Here is a 14,168-nt window from a genome sequence, read left to right on the forward strand (position 1 = left end):
GAGAGGTAAACCCGCTCTGCCCACCTCCCCAGGGGGCTGTGAGGGGAGGTGCCCCAGTGGGACAGAAGAGGGATGAGTTGTCACCACAGGCTGGCAGTTCCATGGGTTTATAGCAGCTAAAAAACAAACAAACCAACCCTCAATCTTGAACTTAGACTGAAGTGGTTCTAAACTAGCAGTGTCTTTAGGATCTGCCCCAAAGCACACATCAATGCTCCCTGGCAGCGCACCTCCTGGACCTCTGAGAAGCCCCCAGCAAGGCAGCAGATCACAGGAAAGTAAACAAGCACTCAAGTAAACGGGCACTCTGCATAAGAATCAGCAGAAGCAACAAGAACAGAAATAGAGACGCAACAACTTCAGATAGTGACTAGGAAAGCATGAGTTATAAAAGCACTACACTTACGTTTAAAAAAAATATTCCAGACTTGAGAGTAAAATGCTGAAAACTTTCGGTCCGGAATTGGCAATAAGACAAAGATGCCTGCTATCACCCTCTTTTCAACATCGTACTGGATTTTTTCCCTATGCAGTCATGCGCGAAAAAGAAAAGATACAGGTTTGGGAAGAAAGAAAGCCATCATTCTTTGCCATATATCATCAGGGAAACGGGAGTTAAAACAACAATGACATACCACCACACACCTATTTAGAATGGTCCAGATCCGAACACCGACAGCACCAAACGCTGGCGCGGATGTGGAGCAACAGGAACACTCACACATGACTGGTGGGGAAGCAGAAGGGTGCAGCCCCTTCAGAGGACAGCTCGGCAGCTTCTCACATAACTAAACATATTCTTACCACACGACCCAGCAGTTGTGCTTCTCGGCATTTACCCAAAGGAGCTGAAACTTTATGGCCACATAAAAACCTGCGCAGGATGTGTATAGCAGCGTTATTCATAATTGCCAAACAACTGGAGCAGCTAAGATGCCCTTCAGTGGGTGAATGGATAAATTAAACTGTGGTCCATCCAGACAATGGCATATTACTCAGCATTAAAAAGAAATGAGCTAGCAAGCCATGAAAAGACATGGAGGAACCTTAAATGCAATTACTAAGGAAGAGAAGCCAATCTGAAAAGGCTACGTACTGGATAATTCCAATTACATAACACTTTGGAAAAGACAAGATTATGGTGACAGTAAAAAGACTAATAGTTGCCAGGGGCTGTGAGGGGGGAGAGCGGGATGCATAGGTGGAGCACAGAGGATTTGCAGGGCAGTGAAACTACTCTGTATGACACTATAGGAGTGGATACATGCCATTATACATTCGTCCAAACCCATAGAACGCACAACACCAAGACTGAGCCCTAACGCAGATTACGGATCTGGGTGCTAACGACGCATGGATGCAGGCTCACCAGCTGTAACAAATGTTGCACTCTGATGGGGGATGTGGATAATGAGGGAGGCTGCGCCTGAGCTGGGGCAGGGAGTATATGGGAAATCTCTGTGCCTTCCACTTGATTTTGCTGTGAACCTAATAAGACTGCTCTAAAGAAAGTCTAATTTTTCAAAACGACACCATGAGGAGAGTAAGAAGGCAAGCCCAGGAATGGGCTACATTTTATGGTCCTGCTTCCACCACTCACTTAACAACTTTGTGATCTTGGACAAATTGCTCTATCTCTTTGAACCTCAGTATATTAGGATACGAGGATTTATACTGCAGTTATTTTGAAGAGTAAAGATAGCGTATAGCATCATATAGCACAGGGTAGGCACTCAGTACTCAGTAAGTCCACTTTTGAGGAAGTTGTGTGTTTTCCGTCATCGTACAGTGTCACAGGACCACAAGAGTTCACTGGGTCAGTGACCTTCCCCCCAAACATGACCCCATCTGGTCCCAGTGAACATAACTCTCCTTCCCTTCATCTTCTCCCTCTATTCACTCTGTCTCCACAGCATGAGGAAAGGACCACTCAGGCTATGAGAGGGTTGAGGGGCCTATTCCGACCTCCCTGCCCCCAGTTACCGCTGCCTCTGTAGCCCTTTCCCCCAAGCCAACAACCTGCCTGACCCCGTGCCCATGTGCAGCATTTACAGGTGGCTGTTAGGCTAATGGGTTGCCCAGCCAGAAGCTGAGATAATGTGTGTAAGGAAGTTTGTCAGTGATTAAGGAGCACCACAAACAACCTTCCCATCGATAGATTATGAACGGTCGTCAGGTGATCCTTTCTCAGTAACGAAAAAGAAAAAGAAAGGCTTTGTGAAAATACTGCAGGAGGTCCTCTTATGACGAATTGTGCTAGGATATCTCTAATCATCAAGTGTAATCACAGTAATGACGGTTTTCCTGGAGTCTTGAAAACCAGCTCCAAACTTTGGCAATGACTTGGTTTCCAATCCCTGTGATTCCTCATAAATTAGATTCGAACTCTTTACATGTGTTTGATGCCGCTGGGGGTTAATTATGACCGTGAAGATTCATAGTAGTCCTAACACCCTTGATTCTCTGTAAATTACACATGTATCTGAAATGGAAATCACTGAGCTGGGAAACATGAGAGTGGCTTTCCAAGGTTAAAAACAGCAACCCGCTTTTCAGAAGGAATTCAACTCCATACCTGTTGTTTAAACAAACCCCGTGTTTGAAAATCTCTACAAAATTTGACAGTTGTCTTTGAATATACACGAATGCCTGACTGCTTGTATTATGCAAGATATAAATATAGTTCCTGTTCAGGTATTTTTATAGTGGCAATTCTAGCATATACATTTGTATCTCAAAGATAGTTTGCCTTGGTCCAAAATAGAGTCTGCCGTCTGGACGGTACGAGTCTGGAAATCACGGCAAGGAGAAGGAGGGTTGAAAGAGCTGGGATGCTCATTCTAAGGAAGAACTGAGAAATAATGAGAGCTTTGTCTGAACTACTCTAAGGATTGTCACTGCTTGTGGGAAGTGGGCTTTGTTCTGGGGTGTCTCTGGGGGCAGAGCTAGAACCTTCAGTTAGGAATCAAAGAGAAGCTTTCAGACACTGGGGGAATATTGAGAATGCCACGAATATTCTCTTGAGAGGGTGAGGATCCTGTTGAGAAGGAAGCTTAAGCCAAGGCTGGAAGGTGACCTATGACTCACAAGAGGGCACACACGGGGCCTTTTGGTCCTTGCAGCCCTGAGGGTTTTGGAATCTATGACGTGACACAGGTCATAAAAGGGAGGCGGTGAGCAGTGTTAGGAGCAGGGCTCAGCAGAGTCGTCCCAACAGGTCACAGCTACATGACCTTCTGACATTCCAAACTCCTCCCTCCCTCATTTTCCTCGTCTGTAAACTGAGGGTAAAAATTGTGAGGATTAAATGCGTTACTCTGAGTAAAGCACACGGAATGGTGCCCGATACAAAGCAAGTGCCCGGTCAATGCAGCTGTCGGTGTGGCTACTGCCACTTTTATTACTGTCACCGGAAGCTGGAACCTAAATATACACAGATCTGTTTCCGAGCCCTGCAAATCAAGAGTCTAAACATTAATGTTCATGGTATGAATCCTTTTTGAACTTTCAGTCACTGTACCTATGTGGAAGGTGCATTCTAGGCACCAAATGACAATGAAGAGAACTCTAAGCGAAGTTAAGACGGGCTGAGGGGAGGGCACCTTTTGTTCGTCTTCTCCCTGCTGCTGTCCGGCGTGCTTTTCACTGGCTTTGATGTTCCTTGACAACCTGTGATTATCTCGCCCACCTAAAACAAAAACACAGGACATAGTTAGTGATACATTCTCTCTGATACATCTTCAAAAATATACACTATATATTTTTTAAATGCTAAAACATTTTAATTTCCACTACATATTCCATGAAAGAGTCTGACTTTAAGCCCCTACATGGGGCATGAGAAAGCTCCAATAGTCGCCCTGTATCCATGGGGATGCGTGCTAAGACCCCCAGTGCATGCCTGAAACCACAGATAGTACCAAACCCTGTATATAGTATGTTTTTTCCTTTACACACATACCTGTGATGAAGTTTAATTTATAAATTAGGCACAGTAAAATACTAAAAACAATAACTAGTGATAAAGCAGAACAATTATTGCAATATACTGTAATACATGTTACAAAATTGTTCAGATTTAATACCTTTTCCATCTTAACTAAGCACCTATCACTCACTGTGGCCATAAGTTTTGCAATTTGAGGTACGGCGGCAAAACCAGCATGAATTTCTTTTTCCTTCCTCACAATTTCACGGGTAGAAGATTCCTTCATACTGCAGATATTAACCTCAGCAGATACTTTTCTTTCTTTCCTTATTAAGTCAGGAACTTTCACCTTTTCAATTAAAGGAAGCACTTTAAGGCTTCTCTTTCCTCGGTTTCAGTTACCCATGGTCAACAGTCTGAAAATATTAAATGGAAATTCCAGAAATAAACAATTCATATGTTTAAAACTGTGGGCCGTTCTGAGCAGCATGATGGAATCTTGCACCATCCTGCTCCGCCCTGCCCAGAATGTGATGTGAATCATCCCTTTGTCCAGTGTATCCCACCAGTTCCTTAGTCACTTAGTAGCTGCCTTGGTTATCAGATCAACTGTGCTCGGGTTCAGGTAACCCTTAGTTTACATAATGGCCTCAAAGCGCAAGAGTAGTGATGCCGTTGGTCAGAACCCCAGAAAGCCTAGCCCACTGTTTATCACGTGTATGCTTCAATACATGGGCGGTGACTGAGCAAATGAAGCAAGGCATCCTTGTCTGGGGGGACTATAGCATCAAATCTGGGGAGGTGAGTGTTCTTATTGCCCTTGATGGCAATCCGTCTCCTATGCGGTGGTACAAGCAACCGTTGTTTTAGATACTGCGGTTGTATATTTTTCCATCATATTTTATAAAAATTCAATCTGTGTGTGTACGTGCGATTTAGTTCAGTCCCTTCCCACAGACCTCATGGGAGGGCCTACGTGCAATGCAGCAAGGAAAGGTCGGCTTAAACACCACCCTTTCAATCATGTATTGAACACCCGACTAGGGAAAATACCTTTAAGCATGACCAATGGTTTGTGTGATGGCCAGACTTTTGCTGAGACTCCAGAAGAGAAAAAAACAACAACAAATGCCTCATGTACCAAACACAGGAAGTTTCAAGGCTGGAAGAGTTTGTTCAGAAACATCTTTTAAAAGGTATATTCTGCATAACAAAAACATGTAGAAGGAAACCATGGAAGAGCGAGCAATGGAAGCCACCAATGCAGTGTTCACTGGATAATTAGAGGAGGTGACTCATGGAAAGGATCGCTCAGTGAAGCATGTTTTTATCATCAAACGAGGTTTGCTTTGGAGGCAGCTAATTCCGAAATGATGTATTTGCTATGTTTTAAAGTCTATTTCATGCCAATTTTACTGCTTTCCATTCATTTCTTGCTGGCCCATGATGTTACATTTTTGGATGTTCATGTGCCAGGGTAGGAAGGTTTATGCTATTTTAAAGTGAAAACTTAAACGTTGTTTTTTTTTTCTTTTCTCTGATTGAACTAGTGTGATGGGTACAAATATTTCCCCCATGTTCCTGGCCTATCCATAAAGAAATGGAAATGCTTTTCAGTTTCTATCGATGCCAGTTCTGGTTTATTAAGCCACATTAATGTCAAATATGAGGGCAAGGAATGACATAGTTGAGGAGACTAAACAGAGATGCCTTGCAGTTGAGGGAGCAGAGGGCGGTAGTAGGCGTTGGGGTAATGAAAGCTGGCACCTTCCTCCTGGGGTGTCTCGGGGGTGAGTGGGGTCAGCAGGACCTCCCTCCAAGAGGCATGGCGGCAGGCTCTCGGGGAGCAGTGCTGTCCAGGAGAATTTTCTGCAATGATGGAAACGTTTCGGGCTGTCCAACACGGGGCCCCAGAGCACTCGCAATGCTGTTAGTGTAACCGAGACACTAAAGTTTTCATTTTATTTCATTTTTAAGTAATTTTAATTTCTACTGACCAAGCCAGAGAGATGGGAACATGACCAGAGTGAGCCCCAAACCTATGCGTGGGCTGCCCAACTCTTCTTCGGGAGTGAAGGTCATCCATCCATACCAGTTACCCCTAATTTATCCGAGGTCCTTGACCACATGGCCTTTTCAGTTCTGGAACTCTCTGCTCCTTCCTTGACATGCCTGGGACCTGGAACTGAGCGTGAGAATCCGGAGCCTGTGTTTCAATCTCTCTGATCAATGTGGGGTGTAGGCTGCTCCCTTAGCCCAACTCGGGACGACTTATCTAAAGGACCACGTGAGCCACAGAGCTTGGGCAGGCAGTGGCTGGGGCCTCTGTCAGGCTGGCAACGCAGCTCAGCTTCTCCCCTTTCCCAGTCCTGCTTCCTCCCCTCCCACAGGTGTGGATCCCCAGGCTGCTCCCCAGCAAATGTTCTGCAAGCGCACCTCCATCTCAGGGTCTGCTTCTTGGGGAGCAGTGGCATCTGAGAGCCTTTTTATTTTTTAATATTTTAATTACATTAAATGAGACCAATGTCACTTAAAATTCATGAAAATGTCAACTTCAAGAAAAAAGGCTTTTGAGCCCAAAGCACAGGTTTTGTATTGCTTCGTGCTGTAAATGCGCTAATCAGAATGGGAGCACACGCATAATTAGAGTCTTACAACACCCCAGCTCTAACACTGCTATTTGTCCCATAATAAGCTCAGACAAAGATTCTCTGTGTTTATGGAAATGCAAATAGAATCGCAAATTTGGAACTTTTCTTCACCAGGAATTTGCTGTGTACCAGAATCTCAATGTGTTGCTTATTTTTTTTTTTTTTAAAGTAATTAATTTATTTGTTTTTTGGCTGTGTTGGGTCTTCGTTTCTGTGCGAGGGTTTTCTCTAGTTGTGGCAAGCGGGGGCCCCTCTTCATCGCGGTGCGCGGGCCTCTCACTATCGCGGCCTCTCCTGTTGCGGAGCACAGGCTCCAGACGCGCAGGCTCAGTAATTGTGGCTCACGGGCCCAGTTGCTCCGCGGCATGTGGGATCTTCCCAGACCAGGGCTTGAACCCGTGTCCCCTGCATCGGCAGGCAGATTCTCAACCACTGCGCCACCAGGGAAGCCCGTGTTGCTTATTTTTAAAAGATATTTTCAGCTCATTTAGTTTCAAATGTTCTTTTAAGTTTAAAAGTTAGGGGGAATTAAGAAATCAGCAGTAAGAAAAGTATTAACACCAGCATTCATATTGACACCAAAATTCATCTTAACAACAATATTTATATGAATAGCAGGAAACACTCTTCTGATAAGAGATCTAATTTTCCCAAGTAGGGACCAAAGTTCAGAATTCCAAGGTACTGAAATAGTAACATGTGGTTTCCCTCTATACCTGCAGCCTAGTGCTACTCTTCCTCTAGAAAACGATGCTCATTAACATCAAACTTCCTATTCACTTGTACAAAGTGTGTTTAGGGGTGACTACTGGGAAAGGTGTAAGGGCCAAAATATGTTTAATAAATTAGACAAAGTGGAGCAAATGGTTTCCTGAATCCATAGAGGGAAATGTAAGCAACTGCTTGGAAATTCAATTGTGGGATAGGCACAAAGGTACAAATTAACATTTTAATAATATTAGGTTATTTTAACGCATAGATTCATGCAATTGAAAGTTGGGAGTGAACGTGGAGGTAGGAATTGAGTCCCCTTTAGTTCAGAAGGCAAATGACCCTTCAAAAGGCTTTCGTGAGAGCTGGTTCTCCAGCCTTGGTTTAAATAGCACCGTGGGATGGAGTCCCTTTACCTCCCTGGGGTAGCAGCCTACACTGAGACCATCTACATTTACCTTAATGTACGTGGCTGCTTTACCAACCATAAAAGTTACTAATGCCAAGAAATCCAGACTACCTACATGAGCTGTGTAAGAATACAGTAAACAGACGTGAGGGAGAGAGACCTGCCTCCTAATCCTTATTTTTAGGTTGAATCATAGAAATTACCAACATCTGACTATTTTTTATAGGTTTAAAATTTTTTTTTATTTTATTTTGCGGTACGCAGGCCTCTCACTGCTGTGGCCTCTCCCGTTGTGGAGCACAGGCTCCGGACGCACAGGTTCAGAGGCCATGTGGCTCACAGGCGCAGCCGCTCCGCTGCATGTGGGATCTTCCCGGACCGGGGCATGAACCCATGTCCCCTGCATCGGCAGGTGGACTCTCAACCACTGCGCCACCAGGGAAGCCCTAAAAATTTTTATTTTATAATTAATTTATTTTTATTATTTTTTATTTTTGGCTGCGTTGGGTCTTTGTTGCTGTGCGCGGGCTTTCTCTAGTTGTGGCAAGCAGGGGCTACTCTTCATCGCAGTGGGCTTCTCATTGTGGTGGCTTCTATTGTTTCAGAGCACAGGCTCTAGGTGCACGGGCTCAGTAGTTGTGGCACACGGGCTCAGTAGCTGTGGCTCGCGGGCTCTAGAGCACAGGCTCAGTAGCTGTGGCGCACGGGCTTAGTTGCTCGGCGGCATGTGGGATCTTCCCAGACCAGGGCTTGAACCTGTGTCCCCTGCATTGGCAGGAGAATTCTTAACCACTGGATCAGCAGGGAAGCCCCCTATTTTTGACCTAGAAAACCGTGATTTTCCACGGTTTAGCTTAATAGTTATTTACATGAAGCTAAATAAGAATATGTAAACAATCCCTCCATTTCAGATGAAGACTTGCTAGTGGGAAGTTAAAAGAGTGAATGGACAAAGAAAATGGAGTACAATGGAAGATATTTGCTACAAAAGAAAATGTAAACAATTGACCTTTTAACTTTTTCTTGTGAATTTCCCCTTGCTTCTTAAATAATAGTATTCAGGACAATGTGAGGTAAATTTCTCTTTCTCTTGGATTTTCATTTTGTATCACAGTTTCAACAATTACCTTCATTAAATCTTCTCAAAGAAATATTTACTGAGTATCTATTATGCACCAAGCATAGGACTGAGCAATAGATAGGGAATGATAGATTTAAAAATTATCCCTGATCATCTCATGAGGAATAAAGACACAAAAGCAATTAAAATACACTAAGAGGGCTTCCCTGGTGGCGCAGTGGTTGAGAGTCCGCCTGCTGATGCAGGGGACACGAGTTTGTGCCTTGGTCCGGGAAGATCCCACATGCCATGGAGCGGCTGGGCCCGTGAGCCATGGCCGCTGAGCCCGCGCGTCCAGAGCCTGTGCTCCACAACGGGAGAGGCCACAGCAGTGAGAGGCCCGTGTACCGCAAAAAAAAAAACAACAAAAAAACCAAAACACTAAGAGAGTTCAATTGATAGAAATATGCACAGACTCTACAGAAGCCCAAGGGAGGGAGTCAGACTGGGCGGCATGGGGAGCAGTGATCAAAGAAGACTTACTAAGGATGTGATATTTGATGTGAATTTTAAAGAATAAGTGGGAATTTGCCAGAAGATGGAGATTATGAGATGAAGATTATATAAGGAATTAAGAACATTCCAGAGAGAGAAAAAAGCATAAACAAAGACTGGAAGGTAAATGATCACATAAACGAGCACCGAATATTAGGCGGATAATAGCTAGAAATAAGGCTGAAGAACTAGGCAGAGGTCAGATCTTGGGAGACTTTAAGGTGTTTGGACTTTGCACAAGAGGTGATGGAGACTCTTGCAGTATTTTTTTTCAGTGACATAGGTATTCATCTCAGCTGAAAGAGCAACATTCTAAATGCACTTCCTATTTTCATTAGCCGAAGTGCGTGATGTTAAAAATACTAAGTCCAGTGGAGTGACGGCTTTTGAAAATGTCTCTTTCCTCACTAGATAAAAATATAATTTTATTTCTTTTTCAACTATTATAGTCAAGTTCTCCCCCACCCCAACTCTACTCTGAAAATACTAATGACATACAATCCTGTTAGGAAACTGTCTAAATGTGTGTAATGGCCAGCAAACTGATCGTAAGAACACTCGTAAACTGTTGGCTAATTTAGCTGTTCTTTGGGGCTTTCATTCACCTACAGACTCCAGATATATGCATATTTCTCTAGCTGCCCGCTGAGTCTCATGAGGCAGGTTTTGAACTCTGCATTCAAGATCACCGAGTACCTATACATCCTTGTCAAAGGGGACATTTGCATGAAGTAAAATCCATTATCCACAGCTGCCCAGCATGGAGGAACATGAATGTTAACATGAAGATCAAAGGGAGATTCTGCTTAAATAGATTCAAGATTTATGAATTGGCTTTTACCCTCTTCAGTCCAGTAGTTTAATGAGGGTGTGCCACGGTGCCAAACTCACAGTACAGGTTTTGAGCCTGTTTGTCGTCCTATCCATTTCTGGCCCTGTTCTGTTTGTTACAGGGAGATGGAACCCTGCAGGCTTCGTTCGTTATCAAGCTTCCCATGTCATCTGGCTTCCAGCTGGGCTTGGCCAATGGGAAGCATTGGCGGGAGGCAGGGGGACCAAGAAAGAGAGACTTCGGGTGCTTCTCCCATGATCTCTATTCACGTGAGCAACTTCTCCAGCAGTGGCAGAGTCTACCCTGTGGCTGCCCAAGGCACCTGCTGCAGGTCTGGCTTCTTCCAGGGGACCCTAGGGCGTGGTTTCTGCCAACATCACCTCCTCCCTCTGTCCTGGGAGTGGTGGTGGCCTATAATGTTACAAATTTCAAGGTGGTCTTACTCTCCCTTCTTTGGCATCTCAGATCTTCTGCTACCTATGCAGTACATTTCCTGAATTCCTCCTATAAATTCCTGCGTAAATTTCCTGTATACATAATTTTCAATACTAAAGTGTTTCCTGATTTTCCATTAGATACTTATTGATTTACTCCATGCTCTCAAACTGCGGGGTGCTTGTTAAAATACACGTTTCCACATCACCTAATTAGACTATGCAGATAGTGGCCTGGGAATCTAGTGTTTTGAACAAACTCTCTCCAGGTGATTCTTAGGATCAGGCAAGTTTTTTTTTTTTTTTGCTCTACACGGGCGTCTCACTGTTGTGGCCTCTCCCGTTGCGGAGCACAGGCTCCGGACGCGCAGGCTCAGCGGCCATGGCTCACGGGCCCAGCCGCTCCGCAGCATGTGGGATCCTCTCGGACCGGGGCACGAACCCGTGTCGTGCATCGGCAGGCGGACTCTCAACCACTGCGCCACCAGGGAAGCCCCAGGCAAGTTTTGAAAACAGTTTTAGCTGATCCCACGGCTTCTAGCCGTTCTGGATGCAATTCATGTATACAACCCACATTTATGGGATGCCTATAACATCCCAGGAACAGGACCAGGAGCTATGATGCTACGGTGAACCAGAAAAGCATGGTCACTGCACTGATGAAACATCCCTCATCATCACTAAAATGATATACTTTGATCTATAGATGAGAGATAATAATTGTATAATTACACACAGTCATTTAATGGACTGATTTTAGATATTTAGATGGTTTACAATGTCTCATAATTATACTATGGTGTCTACCTGTATACATTAATTGCTATCATATATCCATTTTATTAGGAGAGTAAAAAATTAGAATTATTAAGTCATAAAGTACTTTTAAAGCTTGATATATGTTGACAATTTTATTTTCGAAAAGATTACATCATCCTCTATTTCCTCTAGCACTTTATTAGAGTACTGTTGAACCTTCACAGGCATGGAATTTTATTGATTGTTTTGCTAGAAAACTGGTAGCGGTTCTGGAAAGGGGAACCAAATAGCTGGGGAAGAGGGATGGAAAGGATGTTTGCTTTACTTGTAAACTTAATACTTTGGAATTTTGTCCTGTAAACACATTATCTACGTATTGTTAAATTATTTAAACAAGGAGGCCATGAGACTGAGGGAACTCTAATACCATAGACGTTTTTGTGCTTCTTTTGTAACTGTGATTTACCTCTTTTCTATTGGGGTTTGGTATTTTTCTGAAACACTTCCATGAATTTATATGTAATACTGATATTATATCTTCTTTGGTCTTTTGTGGTGTTTTTCCTCGGCAATGGGACGTGTCAGCATTTGAAAAACTGTATATTGTCTTGTTTATTAGTTTACTGTCTGTTTTCCTGCCACTAAAATGTAAACCCCAGGAGGATTTTCTGTGCTGGGTACATGACAGGCCCTCAAAAATTATTTGTTCAATGAATGAATAAATGGATGAAATATAAATGAACAATAAATGTTTATGAATGGTGGTTTTTGACATACAGCTTTGGTTAAAGTAACCAAAACTATTGCTTTTCCTTGGTGATTTCTGCCATTGTTAGCCAATCTCTGCAGAGAATAGAAGTAAATATTTACCTTATCTCCACTTATATATTTATTTTTATTGAAGTATAGTTGATTTATAATATCATATTAGTTTCAGGTATACAGCATACTTTTATTTCTTTCTAAAAATATTTAAAAATAATATTTAATTCTTTAATCCATATGAAATTTATTTTGGTATAAGATGTGAAATAAGATGACAACCTGATATTTTCCTAATTAACCAATATCTCCCAATCTTATATAAAAATTAATTTGAAATGGATCATAGACCTAAAGGTAAAAAAGCTAAAATGATAAAGCCCCTAGAATAAAACAAAAGAGAATATCTATGAATCTAAAGATTTCATGGACATGAGATAGGAAGCAACAATCCAAATAGAAATAAAATAATTCATATTAGCAATAAATCTAAAAACTTCATTTTCTTACTGAATTAAAAATAATAAGCAAGTGATTGGCTGGGAAAAATGTCCAAAAAACACAAGCCGTGATAAGTAGTTTTGGGGTTTCATTCTTCAACTAATATTTATTTGGTACCTAGAAGACAGGTACTATTCCAGACACTGGATGAATCAAGGTCTCTATGATCATGAACCTTACACTTAGATGGCGAAGACAAACCATACAAAACTGAACAAATCAGATTGTTTCTTACAGTGATAAATACTGTCATAACAATAAGCCAGGTAATATAACCGAGAAAGATGACTGACGGAATGTAGCTGGCCACGTTAGCACTGATGATCAGGAAAAGTGCCTGGTTAAAGGAGGCACTTTGTATCACCTGTGTGATACAAAGGAGACAGGCGTGAAAAGAAAAAGGGCGCAGAGTGCACTTAGCAAGAAAAAAACCAACAAGTACAAAAGTCCTGTGGTGGGAAGTGAGGCTACTGTGCTCCAGGAAAGAAAAAAAGCCAAGTCTGGGCCATAATGAGAAGAGGAAAGTGGAAGAAGAAGATGCTAGAAATGCAGGCAGATGCTAGCTCGTACGGAGCCTTCAGGGCCACAACAAGGAAATGTGAATATCACTCCAAGTGCAACGGGAAGCCATTGGTGGGCTTTAAGCAGAATAAAATGAACTGATTTATGTGTTTAAAATGTCACTTTGGCTTCTGCATGGAGAAAGAAAGGGTGGAAAGAACAGAATCAGGGAAAACAGGGAGAGGGCATCAGAGGTGGTCTGGTTGGGTGATGACACTGGCTTGGACAGGAGTGAAGAGGGAGATGGTGACAAGTGACTGGATTCAGGGTACATTTGGGCAGTAGTGCCAACAAGATGTAGGTTGTGAGGGTCAGAGATATGTCAGGGATGCCTCCTAGTCTTTGACTTGGCCAGCTGGGGAGATGATGGTGCCATTTTCTGAGACAGGAAAGACTGTGAGGCAAAAAGATCTGCAGAAGGAAATCATGGGTTCACTTAACCACTTTAAATTAGTCACGCCGATTACAAATTGGTTTGTCAGTCGGCAGCTGCATGTAAAGGGTCTTTGATTCTAAAGCCTGTATAGTTTGCTAATGTTTACATTTTTAACTTTCCAAGTAATATATATTTTTTATTCCTTTTGTGGTTTAATCGCATTTTAGGACAGTATTTTGAATTTTCCAATTTTATTTGTTGGTTTACCCTATTTCATACACAATTTTATTTCTATTGACTTGTAATTAAATGTAATTTCTATAATTTTTCATTTGGAAATTAAAGTGAACTTTTCATAGGGTTTTGTTAATTATGAAGTTTTTAAATGATCTTAATTATATTATTCAAATAATAAATGGTCCTACATTTTGTTGATCATATCAAAGACAGAAATTGGTCATAAATCTTCCAGTAGAGCTGATTCTGTTGATTTTCCCTATGTTTACAGGAACTTACATTTTAAACACTTAAATAATGTACATCTAATAAATATAAGGCAGTGGATCTTTATTTTATATTATTTTTTGTTACTATAGAATAATCCTGTTCCATTAAATGCTTTTGTGCTT

The 14,168-nt window shown here is 42.3% G+C and overlaps 1 protein-coding gene across 1 annotated transcript in view; it reads right to left on the reverse strand.

Moving 5' to 3' along the window:
• Positions 1–14,168, reverse strand: part of DNAAF11 (dynein axonemal assembly factor 11) — a 109,289-nt gene that overhangs the window by 39,977 nt on the left and 55,144 nt on the right. Inside the window, exon 11 of the mRNA XM_033842708.2 lies at positions 3,603–3,688. Within this exon, the coding sequence (XP_033698599.1) occupies positions 3,603–3,688 (86 nt within the window). The remainder of the gene's footprint in view (positions 1–3,602; positions 3,689–14,168) is intronic.

The sequence above is a fragment of the Tursiops truncatus genome, chromosome 17 (assembly GCF_011762595.2).
Source record: "Tursiops truncatus isolate mTurTru1 chromosome 17, mTurTru1.mat.Y, whole genome shotgun sequence".
NCBI lineage: Eukaryota > Metazoa > Chordata > Mammalia > Artiodactyla > Delphinidae > Tursiops > Tursiops truncatus.